Below are 14,105 nucleotides of genomic sequence, written 5' to 3'. Positions count from 1 at the left end.
ACCCCGGGCTGGGCCACCGAAGCAGAACGTGCGAACTTAACCGATGCACCACCGGGCCGGCCCCCATGAGGAAACATTTTTAATTACAATTACTTTATCTTTGAGTCATTTTTTTTTTATTGAGTTATTGATAGGTTACTTTGAGTCAGTTTTGGTAATTTGTGTCTTTTGAGGAATTTTTCCTTTTCATATAAGCTGTCGAATTTATTGACATATAGTTTTTCCTAATATCCCTTTTTTAAAATTGTTGGATACGTAGGAATGTTCCCTCTCCCATTCTAGTTTTTGATCAGTCTATGTAGGAGTTAACCAATTTTATTTTTCTGTTCAAAGAATCAACTTTTTGGTTTATATTGATGTTCCCGTTTGTTCTTTAGCATTTCATTGATTTCAGCACATATGACTTTTTCCTTTTCTACTTATCTTGGTTTTAATTTGCTCATTTTTCTAGCTTTTTAATCTGAGATCAGTGATTTTCTACCTTAATTTCTAATTTTTTTATTGAGGTATAATTGACATATAACATTAGTTTCAGGCGTACAACATGATGATTTAATATTTGTATATATTGTGAAATGATAACAGTAAATCGTTAAAATCCGTGTAACTTTCTTTTTAATATAAGCATTTAAAACTAGATTTCTCTCTAATATTGCTTGAGCTGCATCCCACAAATCTTAGCACCTTGTGTTTCCATTTTCATTCAATTAAAAATATTTTCTAGTTTTACTTGTAACTTTTTTGACTCGTGAGTTGTTTACAAGTACACTGATAATTTCCAAACATTTTAGTTTTTTTCCCACAATTCTTCCTAATATTGATTTCCAGTTTAATTCCATTGTCACCACAGAACATACTATACATGTTTCCAATTATTTCAAATATATTGAGACCTGTTTTTAGCCCAGGATATAGTCCATCTTCTTGAGTGTTCCTTGTTCACTTGAAATTTTTATTCTTGTGTTGTTGGCTGGAATGTTCTATGTCAATTATGTCAAGTTGAGTGTTCATTTTTGTTCAAGTCTTCTATATCCTGATTTTCTGTCTACTTGTTCCATCACTTAGTGTTAAAGGAGGACTGAAATCTTGAACTAAAATGGTAGGTTTTTCCATTTTCTATTCAGTGATCGTAGTGTTTGCTTCCTGTATTTTGATACTCTATTAGGAAGCCTATAAATACATTTTTAAATTGCAATTTACTACTTTTTGTGTGTGTTGACCAAAGTATGAGAGGATGATAGATAAAGACCTGTAAGTATAAAAGAAGATAACATTCTATCGGCAAGTAAAATGAAAAAGCAAAAAAAGAGACTATACAAATATGTAAGATTTCCAAATGTTAAGGAAGAGCTTGCTCATGTATTTTTAAAATAGATATTGGTAAGTAGCAAAATTGTATGATTCTTTTGCATACATTTAAAAATGATAACAGGTTGATTTTAATATGCCAATATTTACAAACTGGAAATCACATCCTGTGCAATTGTTTAAATTTCTGAAGAACAATTTCAAATGGCAGAATCAAAGCCCCATTGTCCACAGCAGCGACCTCAGTTGTGCACATAGGCTTCTCCTCGCCTCCCCCACTTTTCCCTCTTCCTCACTCCAACTTCCTTGGATGATCTCTTAACTAAACTAACACACTGAAGTCCTTTCAGGGGTATCCAAAGACAATAGGTACCAGGAATGGATTATAATTTTCAAAATTCCTATAGAGAGGTCACAGTCAGAAACATTCAAAGACCACTGTTTTAATTAACATACACATTCCATTTCCCCCAAACCCTTCCACCTACAATTTAATTACCTTTCCCTTCTTTTGCCTCTTTGGTTCCTTGTACTCTTTGATATCATCTATCTCATTGAAAATGTTGTTTCCATTAGCCTATAGACTACGATCTTAGTAACGTTAATTCCATATCCAGCCATGTAACTTAATGGCTGGCACACAGATGACACTCAATGTGTCTACTACATTTAATTTCCAACTTCATAGTTTAGTAAGAGCTTTTAGCTACTTCACTTGCTTCATTTAACTCTCAAAACATGGTTCTAAGTTAGGAATTACTCCCATCTTATAGATAAGGAAACCAAAGCTCAAGAGGGACCACTGCTCACAAACTGCCAGAGTGAAAATCTGAGCACAGGACTGCAAAGTTCATGCCATTCCACTACAGCAAATTACTATTCGCTGACTAGTTCCTCCATAGCTTGGCACATTGCAGGAGACCGTAAGAGGTCTTCAATTATGGACTGCTCCTCTTAGGAGGAGAAATTAAAGCTTGAAGAGTTGTTTGGGTTTGTAGAGACACAGAAAACACAGAATTTTCCAGAAGTGGGCAGTGATATGAAGGCAAGAGATGGAAACGAGCATGGTCGTTCTAAAAGAGAGGCCACGTTTAAATGAACTTGAGAATTGGTTAAGTAAAGGACAGAAGAGCCAGATGACGCAATCGTATTTGGTTAGAAATAGGGGTACTAGCGGTTTCAGAGGAGAAATCAGAAATGACAATTATAGTTGAAACACACCTGCTGGGAAAAGAACATGAGCTTGAGTGGCACAGGGTTTGCACCTTGAACCTGCCACTTAAGTCTTACCCAGGACAAGTTCCTAAATGTCGCTAAACCTCAGCTTCCCCATCTTGAAAACGATCTTGCTTTATCTATTTTAAATTAGATACTGTAGGTAACACGTGCAATACCCAGCAAAGAGCAGGCACTCGGTAAGCGTGAATCCTCTGGCCTGGCAGTGACCATTCTGATGAATTAGAATGAAGACAAAGGTAGTATTTCAGAGGCCAGCAGTAATACCTCCAGGACATGACTTTATAAAACATGGTGGACAACTCGTGGGACTGAAAGGAGGAAGATGACACCACCCATTTTGAGGGACCAGCACATCTAGTGGTGAATGGACATGGGACAGGGGCGGGACTGTGAGTTTCAGGCCAGGGCTCTCAGCAGACAGTGAAGTCGGCAGGGGATCCAGCTGACTGGCGGGGAAATGGAGTGCTTCATTTTGAATATGTGGAACATGCATATCTGAGAGGAAGTAAGTTAGTGGAAATGAGGTGAGTGTCAGGAAAAGGGGCTTTACCTGAAATTATCAGAATAACCAAGTTTCTTTAAGGAAAAGAGTGCATCACTCTTAAATTTGAAAATAAAAAGTCAGTAGAACCACACACAAGTATGAGGAACACAAATTATATTTATCAGTAACATACTAAGTAGGCTCCCTCCCCGACAATGCTCATTCTGTTCTGTCTGGGCAGCAATAAAAAGTTATCTTTTCAAGAAACACCCTCTCTAGTTTATTGCTTATACTTAAATATATAGTTTATTTTTTTAAGTAAGACTAAGTGGAAAGAAAATCAACTCATCTGAAACCTCTCACAATGAGCTTTTCAAAACTGAATTCTCTCTCTTTAATAAGGAATGGCTCAGCCCACTAGTTGCTAAAAGGCTTCAACCAACTGTTGATACACTTTATATTAAACGATGGATATGTGCATACAAATAATTTGATATAGATTTAAAAATCTAAAATAAAAAACTCAGACTTCCAATTCATATACATAAAAGCAGAGCAAAAGTTTTAGTAATCTAATTATTAATGGGACTTCCAGTTTGCTGGCTAACAAATAAAATGATCTAATTTTAGATATACATGAGCAAATGTGCATTAATAACCATGGTCACCAGGGACTGAGAAGACGAGCAGTGCTGGCTACAAAGGGTCTCCTGTGTATGTGACAAGAATCTAGGCAACATCACGATTCATAGGTTAAGGATGCTATTTGCTCCATTTGTGAAAAAAGGAAGATATAAATTCAATGTCTAGAATTTAAACACAATAGGGAAAAGATTAGAGCCATTATTTTCAAAAACAAATGAAAGAGATACAGTATCAATCTTGAAATACAAACATTAGCAAGTTTACTCCACACATGGAATATAGGCACCATTTTTTAACTTTAATATGCAAATTTAAGCAACTACCCCATAATATCACCTCTACTAAAGCTTTTCATTTCTCAGTAAGATGTCTGACAAAGTTAATGTATTACAAGTAAATATACAGGACTGTATTTTTATGTCTGTTGATCTTTGGCACATTTGTCAAGTTGGAGAATCTCAAAAAGCAATAAAAATCTCTAATGACTGTTTTGCACAATCTTTTAATCATCTTTACATCAAAATATAAGGCCGCAAAGAGGCAAGCTGAAATTTTAGGATATGTGGAATCATTTTAATAAAGAGTTTTACATACAGTACCTTACATATAGAACAGTGTGTGTGAAAATTTAAATAACATCTGAATGTACAGTGGCATGTATTCTTATCAAAGATAAATTCAAGTTTACTGTCCATCAGTTCTAAAATGCATTTATACAGATCGCTAGAACTGACAAACAGGATGAGGCATAAAATATTCAAGTGTTATATGTCAGCAAATAGCCTCCTCTTAACAGTCTTTTTTCCTCTTTTTAAAAAAGTTTCAAAACCTGTACATACATTTCTAATTTTTAAAAAGTCTGTTAAAAGGTAACATTTCATGTTAACCACCAATTCTTATAGTCTATAGTAATAAAACTAGATATGTGTAGATATAAATATGTGTCGATTATGTACATATGTACGGTGAGTGTTTCAAACAAGCACACGGGCTCACGCACACCTGCGTGTGTAGCGGGCGGCACACAGCTCACTAGGGCACTGGCACACGGAGGGCCTGGGCTCGACATCCAGCAAGAGCTAACGCAGCAACTTAGTTGCCTTTGGTTTCAGGAATTTGTCCATTTGTGATCAAAGCTCAAGTTTTGAGTGCGCATGTATTTTTTAAAAATAAAACTGATCTTCAGAAATGAAGCTTTCCCAGTATTCCACTACCAGCAGTTAAAAAATCCACAGCCAGAAATTATTTTGATCCAGTTGTCACTCCTCATCCCAGGTGAAGTGATTTAGTTTCTCTTCTGAAGGCAAACACCACGCAGACTCAGGATCAGACTGCAGGTTGGGGCCTGAATACCGAATTCGACCATCCGCGTCTGTCTGGGACACATGGTCCTCACGTTTCTGATGGACTGACGGTGGGAGCGAGCGTGAGGCTGAGAGGACTCCCCCAACATTGAAATTCTCATTCCAGCAGTATCATCATCATTTGGCACACTGACCCTTCTGTAAGACACTTTGTTCTAATGAGCTTAATGCCTGCAATAAATTCCAATTATTTGGTGTTCGTTTTAAAAATATATTCATAATGAAGTAGGAATTTCACAATTGTTTTCCCCAGAAGTGAGACTTCTGTTGTCAGTTTTCTGATTAAGGACATTCATCACCTAAGAAAGAGCTCATGATCCTATAAAAGTTTACACACTCTAAACTTCAGTGTAGCTGGATCAACCACAAAGAAGACAGTTCTTACAGCAACCTTACAGAACTCTCCAGAATTTAAATTTCCTCTACAATTTTGGTTTTGGCCAAATGCTGGTTTACAAACATGGATCTTTCTACTAAAAACTATATAAATGCACCATATTTCTTTCTACAGGTATCTCAAGCTTCATGTAAGCAACTACTCAAAAATCCTGCCAATTCAATTCCCTCAGTATAGATTACATTCTAGTTCATTGAGCCTTGGCAGACAACACACTATCATTAATAGCTTGCTCATAAATTTTTTAAATATCAGCTTCCTTGATAAAGTTGTTCTTCACTTTCCCTTCCAAGGTGCCATCCTACTGATGTCACAAATCAGTAAATGACCAACCATCACTAAACATTTTAACCATCCACTCAGCAGTCACATGGATAACAGAGACGATTTAACTGAAGGATCACATTCTTGTCATCAGAGTTCTCCCTGCTGTCATACAGAGCAAAGAGTTGCTATTTGTTGTACTTTGCCCATGTCCATTAGGAGCTGTTTGATGTGGCGTTTCAGTTGGGGCAGTCTTGCGAGAGGATCAGGTGGCTCCAACTCCCCTGTGAAATCAAGCCAGCTTTCAAGAACTAAGAGAGAGAAGAGAACAAATTCAAACGGCAACTGGAAGAACGGTCACAAAATGGTATAATTAGAAGGCTGGAAAAGTGATGAAGACAAAGTTTACTTCTCTTTCTCTGCCAACACACTCAAGCCATTCCTAGCAGTTTAGCATCTTTACATCCTGTCCCACAAGAGTTTTAGTCCCTCTTGATAACCTTTTATATCTGTTATTATTTTAGATAATTTTTCCCTTTATAAATATATAAACTAACTTCATTTTGAATGGCTCTGCTTTACTCTCTCCTGGAATAGAAAACAACAGTTGCCTGTGTCTGCTCAAGCTTTGTATTAATCTACACTTAAATTATTTCTACTTTATTTTAAGTGAAACTTAGCTACTCTAACCACTTTTTAAAAAAAATCTTTAAGTTCTTTTTCACAAAGGAAAGGAGGTGGCAATTTCTCCGTGTCCTTTTCAGTCCCACTATTTTATTATTAGTTTTTAAAAAAACAGCAAGCATATTAGAAGTCTAAATAGAATAATTAATTACAATCTACATTTTTTAGTAATAATAATAGGGGATAGTATCAAGTTGCATTTTTTCCCTTCAAAAATCTACTCAAAATATTAAACTAACTCTACAGTTGGCTTATAACCAAATGGAAGATGTTTCTGAAGTGGGTTTGCATTTCCTCTTTTCTCAGGGAACAACAAGCAGTAGAAGTTCTAACTTAGTGCAGGCTGGAGGCATCACATACTTCTGCAAATTACAAAAAAAGGGAATGCAATCTATGAGAAGAGGAGTAAAAAGGAGCCAGAAAGCATTAGGGAAAACACTGGATTAGGAATCAGGTATCCAAGTTCTTCTATTTTCTCAACTATAAAATTCGGATAATGTTTTTCCTGTCTACTTCTCAGGGCCTCTGTGTGACAAAATCAAAAATATAAAAGAAAACCATTTGAAAACCTGTATGCAAATTTAAGGCTTACTGACTTAACCTTGCAAGATTTTTTGGGGGGGGTTGTCGTTTATTTTACTTAACAAATACTGACTAAAGTAAAAACAAAGATTCAAAATGTTTTTCCTCATACTTTAAATATGCTCAAAGACCTCATGCTGACTTTCAAAGAAAACACAGCTTCATGAAGCTAACAAATATTCTATATGTGCTCTAGATTGAGCCTGGCAGATGGACAATATTTAATGAATATCCACCTTAAAAAACAAAACAAAACAAACCTAACACCTAGTCATACTGTTGAGCCTAAAAGACCTCAAATGCAGCTGTGTTAAATACAACCTAAAGGGAGCAAGGTCGCGCCATCCGTATGACGAGACTCTGCCGTTTCGTCCTGTAATCTGAAAGCTTTAAATAAATTAATAACAACAGACACTTCACATACTCCAGTCATTGTATTTTAGCTCCTTCTTTATTACCATCGACTTCTTTTTCTATCAGGTCCATCCTGCTGGTAACTTCATTCTGCACGTTCTCTATGTGTGTAAGGAGATTGAGCTGCCACTGAAGATGAGAGTCTCCTGGGTCTTCAGTGCCCTTTTTATCATTATAAACAAATACCAGATTCTTTTCAGCTGGATTCTTCTCCAAAACACCATTGGAAAAAAACAAAGAGTTGAATGAAATACGTCATAAAGGGAAAGATATATTAAAAACCTCACCACCCACAATGATCAGTCAAATCCAATCCGACTCCTGGACTGCTTTTAAAGGAAGTGCAAGCACACAATTCCATTCCAGTGGATGGTCCTTAAGAGCAGACACACCCACCACGTCTCTCCTGCTCAGCTGCTCCACTGTGCTACGCAGGGCAGAAGGCATTCAGTACAACATGCTCAATAAATGAAGTTGCTGATTATATTCCGTAATTAGAATGCCCAGCTAATTCAGACTGACCCCTTCCTCAGTTAATCTAAACTGGTGACATAAGTGGAGTGAAGGCAAAAAGCAATGATGGAGAAATACAGACAGTTGGCAAAGGCCAGTATAAAGTTAAATAACAGTAGACTGCACTTTACTATTGCAGTTAAATTAATGAGGTGAGGGAAGACAAAAATCTTTTAAAAACTTAAAAACTGCAAACTGCTTAACACACACACAAAATCTGAACCCAGATTCTTCAGCGATAACTCATTTCATAAGATGGATATTAATTTGACAAAACAATTTACCACAAATTCCATGACCAAATTCAGTTCAGTATTTATTTATGGTGATTACTTGATAAAAGAGGCCACAAAAATAAAGAACTAATTTTAATGTGACATTGCTAATTGAAAATCAATAAAAAATGAAGGTACAACATCTCGAAGACAATCCCAGAGAACAGGAAGTAAGTTTATAAATACTCATTGTACACAGAGCTGTAAAGAATCCAGCTTACTGCATAATGGGATTGATGTACACTTACAAATATGCTAAAATTTTAAAAAAGGAGATTAGCGTGCCACATTTTATCTAAAACACATAAAAAAGGAAAACAGATTAGTGTATACACACCCATATGCACTTTCACGTTCTCACACACACATTTTCATTTGGAATAAAATGTGGTGCATGTTTTTTGGAGCTATCTGCTTGTGCTTATAAAATTGAAACTTTTGTTAGGGCAAACATTTACTGAATTACTAGAATTCTGAATTAGGAGATAATTAAATATCCAAAAGGCCAGGGTTTTTTGTGGCGAAAGCAAAAATGTCTTTGCCCTAACAAGGCACTTGTGACCTTGGAAATGTAAGTAAAATCTGGGAATTTCGTAGGTTTTATTTTATAAAATTTTCCTTTGTTGTTCTATCATATTTTCCAAGCAAAGACAAATGAACTAGTTATACCTTTTCAAGCATTCCATCTTCTTTTACTGAGTATCGTAAACGGTTTTTCTCTCTCATGTGGAATTCTTGTTCTTCTTCAAAACTACTGACATCATCATCATCTGAGCTCCCAGGGTCTGCGAGAGATTTGCAATCTTGACCAAAACTTTGTGGCTTTTGGTAGCTGTGCTCGCTTGTTATGTAAGTTCCTTCCATTTTTAGGGGCAAACGAGGTGGGTCTTTATGATTCTGTACATATTTCTTTTCTTCTAGATTAACTATGTCTTGCACTGTTATTTTTTTCTCTACCCCAGCAATTGCTTGATCTTGGTCTTTTCGCTTCCCAGAACAAGCCCAGAGATGAAGGTCAGGATGATGTTTATTCCTTAAAACAAAGTTGGAGAAGTGGCAGTTCAGAAAAATAATCCAGTAACAAGTTTAACACCACAATCAACTTCAGGATGTAAAATCACAGTGAACCCGTGGTCCTCCAGCCTTGTGTGTGCTGATTCGGGCGCACCGCGGCCCCCTCTCTGCGGGAGACCCAGACCAGCACCAAGGGCAGCAGGTGAGCAGGAGCTCACAGACTCCAGACAAAAGCAAAGGTATTCTTTAGGTTAAGCTGCCCCAAAATCCATCCCAAATTTGAATCCTCACAATTCTAGAGAAATAATACTCAGGTAGAAAAGCAATAATGAAAGTAATTCTGCTGACAGTTCACATCATCATTTGATATATGTACTTCTTTTTCTATTGATTTTTCATTATAGTTTTTTTAACTGTAGAATATGAAAAACTTTTACATGAGCACATTTTAAAATCTTTATTCAATCAAAAAGTGATACTTGCTCATCACAAAAAATTCAGACTACATGTGCGCACAAAGTAAAAATCTCCCACCACGGCAATCATAAAGAATGCGGATATGATCTTACATGCTTTTCCTATACATACAAAATTATTTTTAAAACGTGAAAGCATACACTTTTCTTTTTACACAAATGGGGCTCTCATACAATTTACCTTCTTCATATGTAACATGTATGGGTATCTTGTCACATAAGTACAGAAGGATTTCCCTTTCTTTTACTCTAGTAGCTCAACAGTATTAATGTACCACAGTCTAGTCTAGCCAACCAACTTCCCACTAACAGATGTGTGTGTGCTTGTGTATCTTTTCAAACAAATGGGAATCTTTCAGTCAGTAAATCTCTAGATAGACAATTGCTGGATGACGTACACACATCTTTGTTTGGCAGGCACTGCCCACATGGCCGTCAGAGAGGTTGCATAATTACATCCTCACCAACAGTCTGCAATAATACCCATTTTTATACCCATTATCCTTATATATATATAAGGTGTATATATATATATATATATATATACACCTTTTATACTCATTATCACCAAACATGATATTGCAGCTATTTCTGTAGTGATTAAAATTCTGCAGTAGGTCAAACAGGAATCCATTCATCAAAGTTGAAGTGAAAAGATATTCAGGATGCATAAACCTTTCAGAAGGCTCAATAAGGTTTGTGAATTAATAATTTCCATGTTAGATAAACACCAGGAGTCAAATTAGTTTCCTTCTAATAATACCCAAGTATTATTCCTGAAATTATAAATTTTACCTTTTGAACCCCTATAATAATTTAATATCCAGAAAATACTAAAATTCTTCAACAGTAAAAGGCACAGTAGAAAGCAAGCTGGCTTTCAGTTCAACAGTCCAATGGGTGAATCCTGCTGTGCACAAGTTACATAACCTCTATCTTTGACTAGTCGTCTATACAACAAGGTAAGATCTATTTTTTGGGCTTATTGAAAGGATTAAATGAAATATATGAAAGCACCAATTTCTGGCATGGAGTAGACTTTCAATAAATAGTAGCCAATGATAATAATTACACTACTAGAAATATTAACATAAAGAGGGCCTATAGGCATGAGGCAAAAATGGTAGTTAAAATCCAGAGCAAAATTATGAATGCAGAGGAATTCATACTGATATCAAGAAGGACAACAAGGTTCTAAACAAAAGGCTTACTAAGTTAGTTCCTCCCTCAAGTTTTAGTATTTGCATGGCCCTTTTATAAAAAAATCCATATTGAGTTTGATGACATAAAACAGAAACAAATTTCATTCAACCAACAGGTTCTGAATACTTATCTCTATGCTGAGCACTAGGAATAAGATGATGAAGATGACACAAGCCCGACCTTACAGGAAGCCACAGTCAGTAAGGGAAGACAGACATAAGAGAACCGAGTGCACCAAAGCACATGACACCAGTATGCATGGACTTTGCCAAGAAGGGCGTGATCAGCTCTAGCTGGGCAGGTGATCGAGAAAAGGTGCAAGAGAGACCAGTGGTAGATTATTCTGGGTACGAGTAAAGACCTGGAGCTATGGAAAAGCATGCTTCATTCACGGATTATGGTTCCAATAGCTGGAACATTTGGGGGAAAAAATCAAGAGAGGAGACACATGGCAACAAAATGGTAGAGAGAATATATAGCACGAAAGGACTTAGAGAACATGCTGCTTAGACTTTGTTCTCGGACACCAGAAGACACTGTGAGAGATAGAGATGAGCCCATATTTATCCCTTACCCACAGCACACTAGCAACAGTATGAAGGATAAACTGAAGGAGCATAAGCCTGGAGCCACAGAGAATTAAAAAGGTAAGGTAACTGTTCTTGTTAACACAACAGCCTAGGTGGAGCCAGTTCCAGCGCGGAGAGGGACAGGATGCCCTGAGCGATGTTCAGGCATTACAGTGGCCGGGAGAGCGTCGTACACCAAGTCCACGTGGGAGGCACCGGGAGGGGGATGGAAGGAGGGAAGAGGCAAGTTTCTGGCCTAGGCAAACGAGTCAAAATGAAGAAAATCTTGTGAAGAACCAGTGAGTCATCCTGTTTGTATACCAAAAAAGAATTTTTTTTAAGAATTCTAGCCAGGTATTAGGAAGAACTGAAAACAAGACTTTATGAACATTCTGGTATGTTATTTAGGAAGGCTCGGGTTTGTTTTTTAAGGGAAAAGTCGTCTGGGAGGACTAAAACATCTTTGGTGCACAGCAGAGGGATGCATTACATGATCTGTCAGCTCCCTGCAAAGCCAATCTCGAGGTAATTAAAAAGTAGACTGTTGGATCTGTCTCATCTCGACAGTATTCCCGAAGGAAGACCCACAATACAGGGCTGCTCACCACAGCAACAGCGCTTAACTTTGTTCCCCTGGTGATCAGAGAACAGCAGGACACTAACATTTGCTGAAATACGGGATGTGGTGTCTGCTTCAACCACGCTTACCTACTCCAGGACAACAGTCAGAAAGCAGCTATTCACCCAAAGTTATTAATCTTTCCTTCTTTTAAAGTTAAAATTTACTCGAGTATCTAGTCTGTTTTCCAAATTGCTAATCTGAACCTTCAAAAGGCCAACTGATTTCGTTCAAATTAAAATCTATACTAGTGCGTGGCACTCCCTTCGGCAGGCTTCACTTACTTCAGTATCCCGATCTTCAGCTGTAGCCCATGCAGAACTTCTGTAACACCACAGACATCAGCAAGCAGGTGATGTGTGGAAACTATCTTTTTGGCATTGAGATGAGAATAATTTTCTTTCAAAAACGATAACCCGCACATTCTCCCATTATTCAACCAATCCTTATCATAACGGTATTTTGCACTCCACCTCTGACCTGTAGAAGAAATTGACAAGAGAGTGACAAAGGATTCCACTCATTCAGATTTCCCTTCAACTGCTCCCCTACTAACATTACTCGGTGATCAAGGTGAGCTCTAGTACTAAGAACAAACTCAAAAGAAGAGCAAGACAGTGTTGTGGGGAGCTGGCGCCGTAAGAGTTCCTCCACACCTTCAGACTTCCTGCTCACTAAGGAGAACAAACTCTATTAGGGATGGGGGCAGGGGCAGATGACACCTACAGAAGAACCCTGAGTGACTGCTTTCCATTTTTGCTGTATCTGTCATCTGTCTTCTAAAGAGGCTGAAAGGGCTGGAGAGAAACTGCACAGAGGTGCCCGTTTCTCCCACTAACGTTTGTTTTGAACTGGATGAAACAGAGAGCTCTAGTTAAGTGAATAGGGACCCCTCCCACATGTCTGAGATCTCAGAGAATCCAGTATAACACTGTATCTTCAAAGTCAATAGTAACTATATCCTGTTATGATCAGTTGCTTACGTCACTGTCCCCTACATGCTATGATAGTGGAAGCGGGGGTTAGACTCGATCATCCTACCTCTTACCACAGTTTTTGGCAAATAGAGGGCATCCAACAATACTGCTGAATGAGTGAAGAAACGTCTAGATTCACAGAGTCTGAATAATTCTCCTTCTTTTTAATGTCAGTTTTTTTTGGATAGACATGAGAACAATTCAGTAAGTAGCCCTTTATTTGAGAATACTTTGTTATCTCCTGCTTTGGAAGCTGAAAAGTGTATACAACATGCAGAACATTTATTGCTACTCGAAGAGTCTCTAGCACTGAGGAAGGCACTAAGTGGGTGGGCAGTGAAAAGGTCTAAGTTCATCTCGTTCCTGCCATGTCTAGTACTATCCTTGTGTAAAAGGCATGCAACTTCCTGGGCCCCAGCTGCCTCATCAGTGATATAAGGGATCACATGCGATAATCTGAGGTCCCCTCTGCTCCCAACTTGGTTATATATGTAGCACTATAGGACACTTTTTCAAAACCATGTCAGGAAGAGTGTGAATAGGCACACATAACCTATTTAGAAATCGATACAAGGAGAATACAAAGAGGCTCACTCTCCAGGAAAAAGCCATAACTCTGTCCTTTCAGTAAGGTAGGAATTATGTTGATGAATTTATGCTAATATTTTTGCCTAAGTAATTAACATGGAAAATAAAAGTCTAACAGTGGAAAATATTTAAAATGTTTAACACGGAAGCAGAGTCTGACTGACAAGTCACGGTGTCTTACACAGCCCATACAAACAAGCCTGCAGGCATCCTGCCGTCAGCGCAGGGGTCTCACCAGGAGGGTCTCGGCAGATGTAGCAGATGTACTGCTCTGGAATGCTCTCCTCCAGCAGCCCCATGCACACGCTGTGCTGCCAGCACAGGCACTCCTCACACTGCCGGGAACAGAGGAGAGCTTACGTCACCAGCCATTCGCAAGAAACACAGACAGAGCCCTTCCTTTCCATGAGCAGGGCTAGTCTCCCGCTGCCAACCGCAATTCAATTCTTATCCCACGAAACAAAAGCAAATGAGGATTTACGATGAATTT

General features: G+C 37.9%; 1 protein-coding gene across 24 annotated transcripts in view; it reads right to left on the bottom strand.

Moving 5' to 3' along the window:
* Positions 1-3,310: 3,310 nt before the first annotated feature.
* PHF20L1 (PHD finger protein 20 like 1) overlaps positions 3,311-14,105 on the bottom strand; it is a 70,829-nt gene continuing 60,034 nt past the window's right edge. For 20 of the 24 annotated variants that reach the window (XM_070481631.1, XM_070481630.1, XM_070481637.1 and 17 more), the window contains 5 exons: positions 13,851-13,950; positions 12,335-12,530; positions 8,839-9,202; positions 7,426-7,591; positions 3,311-6,012 (listed from right to left, as the gene is read on the bottom strand). In XM_070481631.1, coding sequence (XP_070337732.1) covers positions 5,870-6,012; positions 7,426-7,591; positions 8,839-9,202; positions 12,335-12,530; positions 13,851-13,950 — 969 coding nt within the window. In that variant the 3' untranslated portion in view covers positions 3,311-5,869. The remainder of the gene's footprint in view (positions 6,013-7,425; positions 7,592-8,838; positions 9,203-12,334; positions 12,531-13,850; positions 13,951-14,105) is intronic. The other 4 variants (XM_070481619.1, XM_070481640.1, XM_014831318.3 and 1 more) reach the window with 1 other exon arrangement.

This window comes from Equus asinus, chromosome 12 (genome assembly GCF_041296235.1).
Source record: "Equus asinus isolate D_3611 breed Donkey chromosome 12, EquAss-T2T_v2, whole genome shotgun sequence".
Taxonomy (NCBI): Eukaryota; Metazoa; Chordata; class Mammalia; order Perissodactyla; family Equidae; genus Equus; species Equus asinus.
This window is presented reverse-complemented; position numbering and strand designations above follow the sequence as displayed.